The sequence below is a fragment of the Lynx canadensis genome, chromosome D2 (genome assembly GCF_007474595.2).
Source record: "Lynx canadensis isolate LIC74 chromosome D2, mLynCan4.pri.v2, whole genome shotgun sequence".
In the NCBI taxonomy this organism is placed as follows: Eukaryota; Metazoa; Chordata; class Mammalia; order Carnivora; family Felidae; genus Lynx; species Lynx canadensis.
Genome location: NC_044313.2, coordinates 80000362 through 80018826, shown reverse-complemented (window position 1 = coordinate 80018826; position 18465 = coordinate 80000362). Strand labels below are relative to the sequence as shown.

Sequence of the window (18465 nt, the reverse complement as noted above, 5' to 3'; positions counted from 1 at the left end):
CCAGTGGTTCTGTATGTGGTTACATACACATACAGATCTAAAGATCAGTCATGGGAGGCAATCGTTATTAGGCGCATACATTAAGCAAAATATAACAAAATGCATCTGGTGTAAATGCTTGCTGAATGCACTTAAAAGTATTATCAAGCATTTCAGCCTATAAAATGTCAAGGTTAGGGGTGCCTGAATGGCCCAGTCCATTAAGCATCTGACTCCTGATTTTGGCTTAGGTCATGATCTCACCGTTAGTGACACGGAGCCCTGAGCCCAACTCTGCGCTGACAGTGTGGAGCCTGCCTGTGATTCTTTCTCTCTCTCTCTCTCTCTCTCTCTCTCTCTCTCTGTCCCTTCCCTGCTCGCATGCACCCCACCCCTTGCTCTCAAAATAAGTAAATAAATTTTTTTGCTTTTAATGTAAGGGTTAGGAAGTCTGCAAAGAAAAGGTTCACCAAATGTTAATTTGAGTCAAGTTCTTGATCAGTGGCCACAAATATTCAGACGTTCTACAAAATGGCCTAACAAAAAAAGAACACTTGTCCATGTGAAGATGACTTCCTGCTACGAATCTCTTAAAATTTGCAGCGTCCCAAGTTAGAATCTATTGGTGATTTTCCACCATTTTCTTCAGTGGCGAACATTCAGAGGCACACCTCTCTGAACCAAGGAGAAAAGAGGTAAAGACGGACGCGGGCTTACCAGGGGCAGCGTAGTAGCGTCTTTGAAAGAAAAGCGACCTTACAAAAACAGGATCCAAATTTCCTTCAATTCGCATCACCGTAGGACTTCTTCAATCTTTATTCTTTTCCCAACTAGCGCACGAAATGGTGTTCAAGTGGAGAAACCAAAGTGTGGTTCCGATTTATCATTTCTCCCTTTTTCTTGGAGCAAAGATTCTGAGCAAGAACGTATGAACAAACCCAGCCGCTGACTGGAGTATGTAATTACATGGGCGCAGAGTTTGCTCCACATAGCAGGTTAGCTCACACTTAGTAACGCAGTCAACCTGCTGGGCTGTGACTCAGTGCGCCCAGGAGATGACGGTCGCTGTGTCTCTGCTCTGTAAGCCTCTGGTATCAACGAGCACAATCCCGGGGTGCTGTCTGGCTGAGGTCACCTCCTCTGGCCCAGGTCCCAATACCACCAAAGGCTCGGGAATTAGACTTCCTGCAGGACAGAGCCCCTTTCGGGTCCCCCTTGCGCCTCGCCGTGTGCTATTTTCAGACTGCAACCGGAGAAGAGCCTGGGACTTCGGGAGGCACGCCGGGGCGGGGCCCGGGGAGCTACATTTTTGAACAACCGCCTCAGGTGCCCTGGCCGTGGGTGGTTCAAACGCGACGTTTTCAGACACGCAGATGAACGGGGCGGGGCGGGGGCACGAGTCAGCCTCGGGAGACTCGGGCTCAGTCCCGACGCATTCCCGCCGTAGAAATTCAAAGAGCGGGGGCGCCCTCGAGTCAGCCTGGGAGGCGTCTGCTACGCGGAAGCTCGCCCACGCCGGAGGCCAAGCCGACGCCGGCTGCCCCTCAGCCACAGGTCTCCGAAGCTCCGCGAGCGGCCGTCCCGGCGCCACCGGACCCACAGGCGTCCCGAGCCCCTCGACGCTCCCCGCCCGCGCGCCCGCGCCGCGCGGCGAATCCTGGGGGCGCAGGCCGGAAGCGCCGTCCGGACCCGCCCCCTGCCCGCCGGAGCCGGAAGTTGCGACCCCGGCCCGCACGTCGCCCCTCGCGGGCCGCGCCGCACCATGCTCCGTGGCCCCCCGCGCCTCCTCAAGGTCTCCGTGGCACCGGTCGCGGCCCTGGCTGTGGCGCTGCTCTCGTCGCTCTCGCGCTGCTCCCTCCTGGAGCCGGACGACCCCGCGGCCTCCGCGCTCAGCCCCTACTTCGGCACCAAGACCCGCTACGAGGATGCCAACCCCGGGCTGCTGCCGGACCCCGAGGCGCCGCGGAGGGACCCCGAGCTGCTGGAGGACGCCTGCACGCCGGTGCAGCTGGTCGCCCTCATCCGCCACGGCACCCGCTACCCCACGGCCAAGCAGATCCGCAAACTGCGGCAGCTGCACGGCCTGCTGCAGGCCCGCCCGTCCGGCGACGGCCGCGCTGGCCCCGCCGGCGGCCGCGACCTGGGCGCCGCGCTGGCCGACTGGCCGCTGTGGTACGCGGACTGGATGGACGGGCAGCTGGTGGAGAAGGGGCGGCAGGACATGCGACAGCTGGCGCTGCGCCTGGCCTCCCTCTTCCCGGCCCTGTTCAGCCTCGAGAACTACGGCCGCCTGCATCTGGTCACCAGCTCCAAACACCGCTGCGTGGACAGCGGCGCCGCCTTCCTGCAGGGGCTGTGGGAGCACTACCACCCCGGCTTGCCGCCGCCCGACGTCGCAGGTGACAGCCCGGGCCCGGGGCGGGGCCCCTTGCCTGGGTTCCTCCGCGCTCCGTGTCTTCCCCAGCCGCCGGCTCACCTCACCTCCCCCCGTCTCCGGAGCCCCGGCTCCTCTCCGGGCTCCCCTCACCTCCCTCTGTGCCCCGGAGCCTCCGCCCCTCCCCGGACTCCGTTCACCTCGCCCGCCCCCCACCCAGCACCCCTTCAAGACTTAGCGACCTCCGGCTTCCAGCACACATTCATTTGTCCTTTGATCAGGTGTGGGCGGGACACGGCCGTAGGTGTTGGGGCGTTCTACCAGAAAGGAGACGGAGGGGGGCACTCTTTGATCCACCATTCCCTAATAGAAGTGCGCACCCTCTGAGTACCCACCTTCGCCTTTCCTCCCTCCCTGGCAGCTAGTTCCATAGTTGTGTAGTCGCGCGCACTTGGTAAATACAACCTAGGACTTTTCTTCCTCGGGCTTTGCTTCTGATACTATTGGGTTGTTTTGTTTTGTTTTCCTTTTTACGTGCTGGTTCTTGACCCACATCCTGCTATAAGGAAGCTACTCTCAAACTTTCTTTACTGCTGTGCTTTTGATGAGGTTTTGGCTGATGGTGGGGTGGTCCAGAGCCTACGGCCAAGAAAATTCTTGAAGACGTCTTTGGTGCAAAAAGGTGATTTTATTAAAGCAGGGGACAGGACGCGTGGTCAGGAAGAGCTGCACTGGGGTTGTGAAGAATGGCTGGTTTTATACTCCGGAGATGGGGAGATAAAGTCAAAAGGGAGGCCTCCAGAGGGACTTGGATGCTACAGAGGACTCCAGTCTAGCTAAGGTTGTTTCCTTCTAGCAAGGCATTAGCAGTAGGGGGTTCTGGAGAAATGTTCTACTCTGTATTTGTCTCCAGTATTTGCCCATGGGCTGCAGGTTTATAAAGAAATTTGATGTTACCTACCATTTCCTTCTGCCTTTGTTCCCCACATCACTATGGAGGGGGATGTTGGGGCTCCAGGAAACTGAGTCTACAGGTTTCTGGAGATTATGCTCTCGATAAGATTTTTTCTTGTATTTACTAAGATATTTGTAAACTGATGGAGACTCCTGTCCCGTATGACTGTGATCTCTATCAGTTAGCCGTTTGTTTTCTTTCCTGTCCTTTGTCCTTGGTCACCAGGAGAGCCTGAGGATTATCACACAGATCCCACCTGCAGGGGGCAGAATGGGGGGGGGGTGTGCTAGCTTGCATTTTGTCCTCAGCCCGCCCCAGGCTCCCTCATCACTTTTTTCTCTGTTTTGTTCTTGTATGTACTGTAGAGTAGCATCCCTTAGCTGTGATTCACGGTTGCGCTCAGTTCTCTCCTAATTTATTCCATCACTTACTCTTTTGCAAAATAAGAGAGACTGTCTATTCCGCAGGTGAAGAAGCCGGGCCCCAGAATATGCCTTGTTGATTGTCCTTGGTGAGTTTGAGGACTAGAGTCAGGCCAGGAATCAGTGTCTTCTTTTTCTCCCTCCAACCGGTGCCTTTTTTCCCCCCCTCAGAAAATTTTTTTTTTTTAATTTTTTTTTTCAACGTTTATTTATTTTTGGGACAGAGAGAGACAGAGCATGAACGGGGGAGGGGCAGAGAGAGAGGGAGACACAGAATCGGAAACAGGCTCCAGGCTCTGAGCCATCAGCCCAGAGCCCGACGCGGGGCTCGAACTCACGGACCGCGAGATCGTGACCTGGCTGAAGTTGGACGCTTAACCGACTGCGCCACCCAGGCGCCCCCCCCCTCAGAAAATTTTTAATAGTCACAGATACTAATCACATACTCTTAAGGCCAGCTACGGTGTAGGCTATGTGCCAGGCATGCCTAACATTTATTTCACTAAATCCTTACAAAAGCTCTCTGAGGTTGGCAGTATTTTCTCCCCATGTAACAGAAGAGGAAATTGAGACACAGAAACACTAAATAATTAGCCTACTTTCATATGGCTAGGTATGGGCCCGGGAGATGTGATTCAGCACATGGGCTCCTAGCCATTATGCCCTGCATTCTACCTTCCACTTGTCCCGTGACTTAAAAATGAAGATGAAAAATACAACGTGCTTGTTCATGTTTTCTTGGCCACTTTTAAGGTCAGAGATGAGGTGAGACATTGTTTAGCTTTAAACCCCAGTGAAAAGTAAATTAGGAGTAGACTGGTTTGCCGTTTCTCAGTAGCATTCTCAACGAAGCTCAACCATTTCCAGGAGGTCATTCCTGCGTCCTGTTACTGCTGTGCGGGTAACCGTCGGCTGACTTGTGTTTAGTCACTTGTTGAATTGTGCTTTTTAATGATTAACATGAGTGAAGATGCCCCACAAATCTGTGAGCTGAACGTTAAAAGCAGAACATACTTCAGTGTAGCACAATATATACAGTATATACCAAAAAGGGGCTCCTGGACCTCCTGAGATGAGTTCTTAGAGATTGAACTCTTTGTCTAGCTACATCATTATAATCCATAGACCATTGTTTTGCCTGTTGTGTACATCCAGGCTTTTGAGAGAAGCCACTGAGTTAGGTTTTGTATTCTTACAGAAACAGGACAATAGCTTTTTTTGTTTGTTTTCTGTTTAAAGAGCAGCCGTAATGAGATAATAGCAAGGATGAAATATCCAGGTCCACTTGGGAAACCATATTTTGAGTCCACAGAGAAAGATGATAAAGGTCACTTACTTCCAAGTCAAGATGTTTTTGGAACTGTAATCCAATTGGCAGTTAAAGTGGGCAAAATTATCCATTTCAGGATCTTCTGAAAATGGATAGACACACATCCATCCATATATTTTTTTCACACCCACATCCAAAGCAAAATAATAACTTCATTCATTTTCTCATTTTGTAGACAGAAGTAGTATTCTTGGTGTTCTTTTCATGGTAAATTGTTGGAGAAATGAGGACTGAAATGGATGTGTTTTGAATATGACCGAAAAAGCTTAAAGGGTACCCGGTAGTTAACGCATGATTGCAGATGCTTTTACAATACATATTCACTGCCAAATCGGCGAAATATGTAATTCCCAAGACCTAAATAGAAGGTCTTTGGGAACTTTCATTATAAAATAAGCCAAAATTAGAAGCACCGTGAAATGGAAGACCTGAAACTCAGTTCCTGTATTTTGTGCTGTTGTCAGTAGTTTTTGTCCAAAGTGGAATGTTTTGGAAAGTAACAGCATTGGGCACGTTAATCGAGAAAATAAAACACCCTATTTAGATTTTGGCTTAGGGTAGAAAAACAGATTTGATCGGTTGAATTCGTCTCTCACTTTGTAATTAAGAATTTTGCTAATTTTGAATTTGCTTTCTCAAGTTTTCTGTGCCTGGCAGAAGTAATACTTAATAGAACACACTTTTGCACTTTTGATGATTTTCATCTCTATTTTTGTTTTCTTTAAGAAAATACTTATTTCAGCTACCTTTTTTCATTGTGTAGTACTGCATGCGGTAACATTTTATTTTGTATTTGATCCTCTGTTTCTTTAGTCTTCTCTACCACAGACTCTCATGAATTACGGTCATTCCACAGTTTGGCCCTTCCTTGGTCAGTGTGCACTTATTTCAGACACGCCAATAAATAAGCAGGTTTTTAGTGTTCTTTTTCACACTTGAAATTTTCAATAATTTGAGATCGTCATTTAGGTCAATGGTATATATAATAAATAAATAATTTTTTTTCTCTCAGATATGGAGTGTGGACCTCCAAGAATTAATGATAAACTAATGAGGTTCTTCGATCACTGTGAGAAGTTTTTAACTGAAGTGGAAAAGAATGCCACGGCACTTTATCATGTAGAAGCCTTCAAAACGGGACCAGAAATGCAGAACATTTTAAAAAAGGTCGCAGCTACTTTGCAAGTGCCAGTCAACAATTTAAATGCAGGTAATGTGCCCCTTATCTTTCATTTGAACTCTGAAATAATTTAAATGTTTCTTGAAGTCTGAAAATGAAAAAATATGGAAGCATAAAGTTATTCCTTTTAAAGGCCCACAATTGATTTTACACTAAGAAGATCATATGTTCTAGGTCAAGAAAATTGTGTGTCCCGTATTCTTCCTTGAACTGTATGTAAATTAATATACAAGAGTCTTGCAATATCCTGGAACTTTTTTATTGAGGGCAGAGGTATATAAAGCTTTAACTGTAAGCATACTTTATAAAACAAAAAGTGTATTTTTGAATTATCTCCCAAGTGAAATATTATATTAATTTTTCAGCTTTTGAAGCTGTTGAGAAGTACGTCCAGATTAATGTTTCAAGAGGGTATTAGAAAGTGAAAAGCAAAGTGCTGTGGGTATTTTGTTTGAGGCTTTTAAGCCTAGAGATGCTAAAAAAAAATGAACAGTTGTGTCTCTCAGTAGGTATTGCAGTGGATGGGCTGACTGGCAATTTGTTATGCAACCTGGGACTCTTGAAAGACACTATTAATACTTACGCTGGGAACGCAGGTAGAAAGCCAGGGCACGTGGTCACCTACCTATAGGAACTTAAGAAAAAGTAATAAGATTTTCCCCTGATTTCTAAGAATTTATAAATCACACTACAGAAGTTGACAAATGTGCATGCAAAGATTGTGGATTTCGTATGTTGTAAATAAGTTTCCAAAAGACTAGAAGTAGGAAATGAAGGAGAAAAAGATTAGAATCATGGAGCCTGAATGCTTTGTAAGCATCAAAATAGCGAAGATGCGAGACTAGCATTTAAAATTGAATTTTTTTCTCTTTCCTTAAAGGTGCTAAACATTGAGATCACCTATAGAGCTTTAAAAATTATTTATTTTAGGGGCACCTGGCTGGCTCAGTCAGTAGGGCATGTGACTGTGGGTCACAGGGTGGTAAGGTCAGACCCCACATTGAATGTGGAGATTGCTTGAAAATAAAATCTTGTTTTAAAAAAAAAATAATAATAATATATATATATTATATATTACATATATATAATATATATTATATATATTATAAAAATCTTGTTTTAAAAAACAAATAAAATCTTGTTAAAAAAATAATATATATGTTATATTATTATATATATATAATATATATATTATATATATATTATAAAAATATAATATATATACATTTTTTTTTTTTTAATGTTGATTTTTGAGAGAGAGTCCGAGACAGGGTGCTAGCAGAGGAGCAACAGAGAGAGACAGAGACTCGGAATCCAAAGCAGGCTTCAGGCTCTGAGCCAACGCGGGGCAGGAACTCACAAGGTGTGAGATCATGACCTGAGCTGAAGTCACATCCCTAACCGACTGAGCCACCCAGACGCCCTGCAAATAAAATCTTTAAAAAAATCAATTATTTAATGGGAAGCCATTTAAACGTATAGTCATAAAGGCTAATCTAATGAACGTCAGTATACCCACAACTCAGTTTTATCAAATTTTAACATGCCTCAGTGAGTCGCTTTAAATCATTTGAGGTCCTTTGGTCCCTCTCAGGATTTCATTCCTCTTCTTTTTTTCCCAGTGGTAACCATTGTTACGAACTGAGCGTTTAAATCATCCCATGCCAGTTATTATATTTAGGTTCCTGTACATAAATGGGATATCGTTTTGCAGGTTTTAAAACTTTCGTGAATGGTGTCAAACTATGATAGCAGTCTGAAATTCAATTTTAATTCACCTTTTTATTTTTCATTTAATGTGTGTGATTTTAGTCTTACATTTTAAACTTCTGTACGGAATTCCATTATATAACTATAGTAGCGTCTAGCCATTATTCTGTTAGTGGGTGGTAAGACTGAAGATTTTTTAAAAAACGATATTTAGGGGCGCCTGGGTGGCTCAGTCGGTTAAGCAGCCGACCTCGGCTCAGGTCACAAGCTCACAGTTTGTGAGTTCGAGCCCCACGTCAGGCTCTGTGCTGACAGCTCAGAGCCTGGAGCCTGCTTCGAATTCTGTGTCTCCCTCTCTCTCTCTGCTCTTCCCCCGCTCATGCTCTCTCTCTCCTTCAAAAATAAATAAACATTAAAAAAAAAAAATTTGTAAAAACAATGGTCTCTGACTGGAAACAGATGTTGTGTTTTATTGATGGAGTAGCTGAGAGCAACTTCTCTCTGGAGGCTCTAAGCGTGGTTGTTGAAATCATGGGTTCTGGAGTTGGGCTGTTTCCATTTGAATCTTGACCCTGTTATACTATCGACTAACTCTCTGGTCTTTGGCAAGTTCCTTAATATCTCTAGGCCATAGTTTTTCCTCTGTAAAATGGGTATAGGAATTGTACCTTTCTTTTAGGATTATCGCAAGGATTCTTTAATTCACATAAAGCGTTAGCACACTGCCTGGCAGAGTAACTTCTCAAAAATATTGTAGCTATTTAAATGCTTTTTCTTTCTTTTTTTTTTTTTAAACGTAGAGGGATGATGATGTATATAATCATTTTTACCTAGTAGAGTATCTGTCTTATACAGATCTGTCTTGTTCTGAATTTTGTGTTATTTCACAGGCTATATAATTGAATTTCTAGGTCAGTGATAATTAAAAACTTATTTAACCCGTCAGATTTTACTGGTGGAGGGAGCTGGAGCTAATACAGTGCAAATTCTTTTTATAGGAAATCACTTTCCTACTGAGGTTTTTTGTAGTTTGTCATTCTTTTGAATGATGCTACAGTGAACATTCTTACAGTCTGGGTTTTGCCCTGGAGAATTTATCTGTAAGATAAATACTGTAGGTTGGAGTTGTTGGGTTAAGGACAGTGCATATTTTACCTCTTGACGTATATTTCCAAATTGTTCTGTGAAAGTGTAGAAAAATTTATATCAATATATGAGATGCTCACTTTTCCTGTTTTATCCAACAGTGGTTACTATTAGTCATTTTTTAAATTTTTTATTTATTTTGAGAGAGGGAGTAGGGGAGTGGAGGCAGAGAGAGAGGGAGAGAATATATCCCAGGTAGGCTCCATGCTGTCAGCGCAAAGCCAGATGTGGGGCTCGAAATCAGGAACCACGAGATTATGACCTGGGCCAAAACCGAAGAGTCAGACACAACCAACTGAGCCACCTAGGCGCCCCTTTAGTCATTTTGATTTTTGCCAATTTGATTAATGAAAAATTGTATGTAGCTTTAATTTGCATGTCTTTGGTTACTTGTGAGGATGAGCCTCTCTTCATATGTGTGTTGGCTGTTTGCATTCCTTCTGGGAATTGCCTCTTCATTACCTTGTCCATTTTCTATTGGATTGTTTTTTGTTTTTCTTATTGGTCATTGGTGCCCTTTATGTGTTATGGATATGTCAATTATATGTCCTTTAATTTTGCTTTACAAAGGATAAGTCTTTTCCGTATCGTATGTTGCTAACATTTTCTCTTAATTTGTTGCACACTTTTTAACTGTGTTTATGGTGCCTTTGATTATACACTTTACATCTTTGACGTAGCCATGTATGTCTTTTTGTTATGGCTGTTCAGTGTTGTATTTTGCCTAGGAATCCTCCTTAACCCAAGATTATTATGTTTTCCTATGTTCTCCTTTGTTTTATTTTAGTTTTTTAATGTTTTATTTTTTTAATTTTTATTTTTTTTTTTTTTTTATTTTTTAATTTTTTTTTTTCAACGTTTATTTATTTTTGGGACAGAGAGAGACAGAGCATGAACGGGGGAGGGGCAGAGAGAGGGAGACACAGAATCGGAAACAGGCTCCAGGCTCTGAGCCATCAGCCCAGAGCCCGATGCGGGGCTCGAACTCACGGACCGCGAGATCGTGACCTGGCTGAAGTCGGACGCTTAACTGACTGCGCCACCCAGGCGCCCCTATTTATTTTTGAAAGAGAGAGAGAGAGAGTGAGCGTGTGTGAGCACAAGCCAGAGAGGGGCAGAGAGAGAAAGAGACAGAGAGACAGAGAGAGAGACAGAACCCCAAGCAGGTTCCACGCTGTCAGCATAGAGCCCGATGTGGGGCTCAATCCCACGAACAATGAGATTGTGGCCTGACCCGAAATCAAGAGTCGGACACTTAACTGATTGAGCCAGCCAGGCGCCCCTAGCTTTTTAACATTTAAATCTCTGATCCATCTGAAATATTTTTGTGGTTCCACAAAACTGACCAAGAGATCAGCGTGGTCATAGTAGATGGGTCAGAGCTGTAACTCCTGAGAGACTTCCTCACATTTCTGTTTTGCGGGTGGGGAGATTGAGACCTGAGAGGTTAGAGTCACTTGCTCAGGATGATTAGTGGCAGAGTTAGGTTCCATAGCCTGTCATCATCGTAAGTGTTTTTTGGTGAGATTTTTCTGTCGACTCCCTTCTAGTGGAAGAATAGATCATTAGGATTGACTTTCGCAGTTTCAGAACTGGAACTCTGGGTGTGAATGAGTCCGGCTCTTTCATCAAAGGTCCTTGGCACTTAGGAGTCACTATGGTATGTTAGGTATTAGGAATAGAAACCCTTTTGTTTACATAAGAAAGGTTTTAAGTGACTTCTACGTGTATTCTCAATTAAATATTCTTTTTGTACTATGTGCTGCTTTAGGGAAGTTCTTTAAAATCAAAACTGGTTTCTTGGGAATGCGGAAAGACTCTGAAATTAAAGAATAAAAGTAAAACGTAGGAGGCAGTCTCTCAGCGGACTTTCTTTCTCTCTCTCTGACACTGAGTGTCACCCATTTTGCCGTGACCGGAGAGCACTGCTCTCATCTGGTACTGGCATAGCCACCTTTCATGGCCCGGGGACTTGTTGCCTTCTTCCTTCTTGTCAAATTCCAGGTGCATCTAAATGTAATCGGCTAGTTAGCAGTGTAAAAATCCAGGTACCTTGCTCGGAAATCTGCCTGAGTGAGCAGCCAAGTTTGAAAAACGGATGCTGTTAGCCCCCCCTCTCTCCAGTGTGTGAGTTCCCTGCTTGTTTCTCTCCTTCTTGACCTTTGTCTCACCTTCCTCCTGACCTGATCCACTTTGCCCGTTCTTTCCTCACCGCCTTCTGCGTTTTCTCCCTTTTTATATCCTCTCTCTACTCCTTCGTAACAGTTACAGTGTGAATTGTGTAACGAAGAGAACTGTTCAGAACTTACTGCTGATTTTCAAGATGAGGACTGAAAGCTTATAACTTTATGTCCCCTCCTCCAGCCCTCTAAAACGAACAAAAGCAAGTTCTGTTTAACAAGTTCTTGGATTAAACTTCTTGTTGGGTTCGTTAAGCAAATATGCTCTTAACAAACACCTTACTTTTAAAACCTGAAAAAGTTACCGTTTTGTAGAGAGAAAGCATCTTATTTTCATTGGACTGAAATTTGTACCTCCTCGTGGTTTCTTCCTGACAGTTCCTTATGTTAGGGATAGTACACAGTGAGTCGTCTGTGATGGCCAGGAAGAAGCGGAGTTGTGTTTTCTCCATGCTAGACGTGCCCAGGTCCTCTGACTGGCTGCCCGTGACATTCTGTAGACATTCAGCCTTTGGAAGATTACAGAAAACAGTAACTCACAAATTTTACCTTTCTTTTTCCCCCCCAGATTTAATTCAGGTAGCTTTTTTTACCTGTTCATTTGACCTGGCAATTAAAGGTGTTAAATCTCCTTGGTGTGATGTTTTTGACATAGATGATGCAAAGGTAAGTATTACTTTTGTAGTTTATTTGCTTTTTTTGCATGATTTTTATCGTTGTTGTTGTTACTTGAAGCAGCTTTTCAAAAAATAAGCAGAGTAGGGAACATGAACTGCCTTTGATTACTTGTAATGTTCCTTGCATAAAGAGATGAATTGTTCAGATACGGCCCACACACTTATAAATAGTTCAGGTTCAGAAAACTTTGGAAAACATTCTTCCATGGTGATGTGATTTCTGGGTCCATCCGGTTAAAAATCTATTTTGCCTGTCATCAGATTTTACTGCTGGAAAGGACTACAGAGCTGTTAAAATCCAAGTTTTCTTTTATAACAGTTTTTGTGACAAATTGAGTTCCATGGCAGTAATTCGTCTATGGTTTCTGTCTGTCTGCTTCCTATTTCCTTCTTTTTCTCTTCATTCATGTTGCCTTTCTGTGGACTTTCAGACTCTAGAAAGAGAAGGGCAGACAGGCCTCTGGTGAATTCTGGTCAATTCTGGAATGTTGGGAGCCAGAGAGGTGGGTAGGAGAGTTCATTGTTTTCACAGCACTGAGAATAGCACCAGCCGGTAGAGTGCTGGTGTCTGTATAGATCATTCAGGAACGTGGACGTCTGAAACTTTCATCGTCTCCTACATACACACAAAGCGTTCAGTACTCCACGCAGAAATCCATTATTAGCCTCAAATTTTGAAAAGAAGGGTACTACTTGCCAGATAGAAGCAGGCTCTTAAGCTGAGAGCTAATGTACATTTGAGGGTAAACAAATGCTTTGTTCTGTTACTCAAAGACCAAAGCGACCAGCAGCCAGATGAAGGGTGATGTGATGTGTTAGTGTGCTCACGCGGGAAAGAGCAGGTGAGTGGGAAACAGAGGAGAGGGCCCTGGGTGGGTGGCTGTTCTAGGACACAGCACCAGGGGTAACGGGTGCGTTCCATTTCCTCCCTGTCTGCTCCTCTCCTGTAACTGTTCAAAAACTCATCACTTAGAAACTTCTTGACCACTGGGGTGCTTGGGTGGCTCAGTCGGTTAAGCATCCGACTCTTGGTTTTGGCTCAGGTCATGGTCTTGCATTTCGTGAGTTTGAGCCTGTGTCAGATTCTGTGCTGACAGTGCAGAGCCTGCTTGGGATTCATTCATTCATTCTCTCTCTCCCCGCCCTCCCACCTCTCTTTCCCTCCCCCTCCTCCTCCTCCTTCCCCACTTGCTCTCTCTGTCTCTCTGGAAATGGATAAACTTAAAAACAAGAAATTTTAAAAGAAATTTCTTGACCATAAAATTAATTAATTATGCCCAGTATAGGTATAAACTGAAACTTCTGGTCCCCATTCACCTGTGTCAAGATACCTCCTTTTTCTCCCTACCCAGACTGCTCTAGGGCAAAAAGTTGATAAAGCAGTAATTTTCAGTGCTGTACAAATGATTGATGAGTGTTGTCAAAGGGAAATTTACCTTTTAGCAGAACAACTACAGCTACTAGTTACTACAGCTGGTGGACTATTAGGCAGGTGCCCACATGCCTCTGCTGGCCATCCTTCTCCCGTTAGGAGGTGCTGTGTCCCCCTGCTCCCTTCCCAGGCCTGGCGGCTTCCGGTTGAGGTGCAGGCTCCCGCAGCTCCAAACCCCGCCCCCCGCCCCTCCCCGCCAGTGGTGCCGATGTGCCTCAGAGCCTAACCGGCCTGGCCTCCACTGACTCATCTTCTCTCCACCTGCTTACCTCCTTCCCTGTCCCTTCCCGAGTCCCTCTCCTCTTAAATATTTGCTCTTGCTTTTTGTGCCTCCGTCTCTTCTGGGAGATGTAGTGTCACATGCTCCAGAAACCCTGGAGGTCATGATCTGGGTAAAGTTACACTTCCTCTTCCTATGCCTTGATTTCCCTATCTGTTAAAGGATGCAACTGTTGGATTACTCAGGAACACCCCTGTAATTCTAAGATTCTGTACTACTTGGCTTTTCCTGTTTTGTTTTGTTTTTTTAGGGTTATCCTTATATCTGTTTATTGCTTGTGAAGAGTTTTTTTTTTTTTTTCTGCAACTTTGATAAATTTGAAGCTGACAGAAGTTGTGAGAATAATACAATAAACATTCACATTCTTCACCTATATTCACTGGTTGTTAACCTTTTTTTTTTTTGCCACATTTCCTTTTCTCCATATATGGGAGTTTCCTGTTGCTGCCATAATGAATTACTGCAGACTTAGTGGTTTTAAAACAATACACATTTATTATCCTACAGTTCTAGAAGTCAGAAGTTCAAAATGAATCTTAACAGGCCTAAAATCAGGATATCAGCACCGTGTTCTTTCTGGAGGCTCAAGAGGACGATCTGTCCCTTGCCTTTTCCAGTCTCTAGAGGCTACCTACATTTTCCCCCATCACTCTGACCTCTGCTTCTGTGGCTAATCTTCTGCTCTGACTGTCCTCGCTAAATATTTATCCTAAGGATGTTTGCGATGACATTGGCCAACCTAAATAGCCCAGGGTAGCTTTCTCATTTTAACATCCTTACCCGAATCACACTTGCAAATTCCTTCTCATCATGCAAGATAACATATTCATAGAGTCTAGGGATTAGGATGGAAACATCTTTGGGCAGCCATTTATTCTGTCTACCACATATAATCTTGGCAGACATCAAAGCACTTCACCCTTAAATACTTGGGTATGCATCTAAGAAACAAGAACATGGCTGTAATAGTTATATATATGTGTGTGTGTATATATGTATATATATATATATATATATATACATATATGATAGTGATTCATAAAGGAGAAAGTTGATTTAATGGCAGTTTTCAAAAAAATAGATGACATATGAAATAGGTATTTTTCTGTGGGATAGCTTTTTGCAACTTTGTATATATTTTATACCGTAATGAGCATATCTTGATTTTCTGTCTCTTCTGGAGTCAGTTTTGGTATTTAATATTTTCTTATAAAAATCATTCAGGTTTTCAGATTTATTTGCAGAGGTTGGCAAACTTTTCTTGCAATTAAAAAAAATTTTTTTTAATGTTTATTTTTGAGAGAGGACTGTGCAAGCGGGAGAGGGGCAGAGAGAGGGAGAGACACAGAATCTGAAGCAGGCTCTAGGCTCTGAGCAGTCAGCACAGCCCAGCGTGGGTCTTGAACCCACAAACCACGAGATCATGACCTGAGCTGAAGTTGGACGCTTAACCGACTGAGCCACCCGGGTGCCCCTCTTGCAATTTTTTAAACAAAAATTTTCCCCTCTGTATCTGAGATTATTTCCCCACTATTTTTACTTGTGTGCTTGGATTTTCATCATTACACTAATTTAATATTTACTGATGTCATTTTTTTCACAAGTAACAGTTTATATAATGAAATCACCCACCTTTTTTTGTCTATCTAGTTATTATTTAACATGTTTTTAAGTTTCACCTATAGATGCTGCATGTAGCTATAGTTCACTTATTTTCATTGTTGTATTGTATTCCACTATATGAATTACCACAGGTTTTTTTTAATCCATTATTTTGTTGGTAGACATTTGGGTTGTTCTCAGTTTGGGGCTATTACGAACATTCTTCTGTACGTGAATTGGGGCATACACACACACGTTTCTGAAGTTCTGTCTGTGTGGTAGAATTGCTGGATTACAGGGCGTAGAGAACTTGAAATTTACTAGATAGTGATGCCAAACTATTTTTGATGTTGTTCTAACTTGTTTCTGTGATTATGCTTCTTTTCATATCTTTTTTTTTTTTTTTTTTGCTTTTGACTTTTTTATTTTCTTAAGCCTTTGGAATTCATGATACTTTATTTACTCACAGTTTTCATCTGGCTGTTTCATCTGTAGCAGGGTTTTTTTAAACATTTATTTATTTTGGGGACACAGAGCATGAACAGGGGAGGGGCAGAGAGAGGCAGAGACACAGAAACCGAAGCAGGCTCCAGGCTCTGAGCTATCGGCACAGAGCCCCAAGCAGGGCCATGACCCACGGACCAGACCGGGAGATCATGACCCGAGGTGAAGTCGAATGCTCAACAGACTGAGCCACCCAGGAGCCCCTTGTCATATAACTTTAAAGAGTTTTGAATTTTGTTTTAGTTTACAGTTTAGTTACTTGTGGGTCAGCTTGATCCTTTTGACGTTTATTTCTGAGTTTCATGCCCTAGATCTGAACTTAACAAAACTCAAAACCAAATCTTGTAAACATGCTTCTGCTGTTAAAGTGTGACGTTTCTGGGGTCTGTGTTGAAGCTGTGGATGTCTGAGTGTGCCCTGAAAGTCTCTTACTTAGGCTGCTTGGAACCTGATGAGCTCCCACTTTTGTGATAGCTCTGGAATTCAGCTTGTAACGCCCACAACATTCAGTGACAGACTCAAGGGGACCCCCAGATTTCTGGAGCTCTCTTCTGGGCAGCTTCCTCCTTTCTGATACTCTGCCCTGCTACTTCCAGCCCCTTAAGAGTCTGTTCTCCCTCCTCTGCTCAGCAGGATTCTGCCTGACATTCCTTTCCCTGTGACTCCGGGCACAAACCTGGAACAAATTGTAGGGTTTGCTGGGTTGGTTTCTCTTCTCTCAGCGATCACAGTTCAGTGCTGATTACTCAATGACTGAAAATATTTATTTTACATATTTTGTTTTTTGGTCCGGAGGACATGCTTGGTATCAGGTAGTCCATCCTGGCATATGGCATTTCTTTCCGTATGCTGTTGAATTTTATTTGGTGATGTTTTATTTCAGATTCATTAAAGCCTGTTTGTAGTGAGGCTGGTTTATGGCAGTGGCTCTCCTTTGTGGGTGGTACTACTGGCCTGGGCCCATTCTTTTCCTTCGATGGGTTTAGAACGTGAGGGGGAATTTGTGTCCGTAGCAGTGACTAGGAGACACAGTGGAGGGCACAGGAATTGCAGTGCAGGGTCCGGATTTTCTTTCCTCACCCCTTTCCTTAGGGCTTTATTTGTTCAGGTTTGGGTACAGGCTTCTAGTAGCTTCCTAAAATGAGTTCAGAAGCTTTCCATCTTTCCCTGTACCTTGGAATAATTTAAATATTAGGAACTAACCCTTCTTGAAGGTTTCGTAGAGCTCCTATTTAAAACCATATATACCTGGGGGCACCAGGGTGGCCCAGTCGGTTGGTTAAGCATCCGACTCTGGACTTCACCTCAGGTCAGGATCTCGTAGTTCGTGAGTTCAGGCCCTGTATCCCGCTCTGCGCTGACCGTGCAGAGCCTGCTTGGGATTCTCTCTCTCTCTTTCGAGGTAAATAAGTAAACTTAACAAAAATTATTTAAAAAGAAAAGAAAACAAATATACCTGGTATGTTTTAGGTAGACCTTTGTCTCTATTTTGTATGATCAGATTTTTCTGAGTCAGTTTGGGTAATTTGTATTTTCCTAGAAAAACCACTTATTTCATTTACGTTTTCAAATCTTTTTGAGATAAAGTTTCAGTAGTGTGCATGTATGATTTTTTAAAAATCTTTAGTCATATCTCCTTTTTTATTTCTGACAGTTTTTGTTTTATTTTCTTGAATGGATTTGACAGAACTTTAATTCTTTTAATGTTAATTCCTTCCTTTTAAAAAAATGTTTACTTTGTCCTTTTTGCTAACTTCTTGATTTAATTGCCTTTTTAATATCTCTTTAGTTTTGTTTTTGGATTATGGCAATGCCTTACCCTGGCTCTTGCTCTTAAAGTTACAATAAAACTACTACTAGTTTTCTCTGGGGGCTTTTTCAGAGAAGAATAACTTATAATTACTACAGAGGCTTCTCTTGTGTCTCTTTTAATTGCACATTTTAGTTCTCTAGTTTTGGTGTTTATCTGATCAAATACGTGAGTGCAGAGTCTAACATTCAGAGAAAGCCTGCCTTAATCACCAATTCTAATCCAGGACCTCTCTCCATAGCGATCAGTCATTGCTGTCAGTTTAATATGGACCTTTTAACCCTTTTCTGTGCTGCTGTTGATAATCTATGTCATTCTTAGAACTATAAACAGCATAATGTATACATGTAGGTATGTATGTCTTGGTAATACAAGGTATTATACTGTATTTATTATTCTCAACCTGCCCTTCTCATTCAGTACATCCTGGAGATCCTTCCACATCAGTGCACGAAGATCTACAATACAGAAGTTTTTTTTAAATTTTTTTTTTTCAACGTTTTTATTTATTTTTGGGACAGACAGAGACAGAGCATGAACGGGGGAGGGGCAGAGAGAGAGGGAGACACAGAATCGGAAACAGGCTCCAGGCTCCGAGCCATCAGCCCAGAGCCTGACGCGGGGCTCGAACTCACGGACCGTGAGATCGTGACCTGGCTGAAGTCGGACGCTTAACCGACTGCGCCACCCAGGCGCCCCTACAATACAGAAGTTTTAAATAACTGCATAGTGTTCCATAGTATGTGTATACCCTAGTTTAGTCAACCATCTGCCTACTAATGAAATGTCAGTATTTCCAGGAATCTTTTTTCCATTCGATAAGCACTGCTGGTGTTAAGACATTCTTACACATTCTCTCTTGTGTTCCTCTGTGAATAAAACTT

General features: G+C 43.2%; 1 protein-coding gene and 1 long non-coding RNA gene across 5 annotated transcripts in view; one reads left to right on the top strand and one right to left on the bottom strand.

Annotated features, from left to right (window-relative positions):
• Positions 1 to 1432, bottom strand: part of LOC115527052 — a 31591-nt gene extending 30159 nt beyond the window's left edge. Inside the window, exon 1 of the long non-coding RNA XR_003972833.1 lies at positions 697 to 1432. This is a non-coding gene — a long non-coding RNA (uncharacterized LOC115527052). The remainder of the gene's footprint in view (positions 1 to 696) is intronic.
• Positions 1433 to 1665: 233 nt separating this feature from the next.
• The window catches only part of MINPP1 (multiple inositol-polyphosphate phosphatase 1), a 50982-nt gene continuing 34182 nt past the window's right edge, over positions 1666 to 18465 (top strand). Inside the window, exons 1-3 of one of the 4 annotated variants that reach the window (XR_004344232.1) lie at positions 1686 to 2378; positions 6073 to 6270; positions 11845 to 11942. Coding sequence is in view for 3 of the 4 variants with exons in the window: in XM_030334426.1 (XP_030190286.1) it covers positions 1742 to 2378; positions 6073 to 6270; positions 11845 to 11942 (933 nt within the window). In the remaining variant the exon portion in view is untranslated. Of the gene's footprint in view, positions 2379 to 6072; positions 6271 to 11844; positions 11943 to 18465 lie in introns of all 4 variants that reach the window. The other 3 variants (XM_030334426.1, XM_030334425.1, XM_030334427.1) reach the window with 3 other exon arrangements.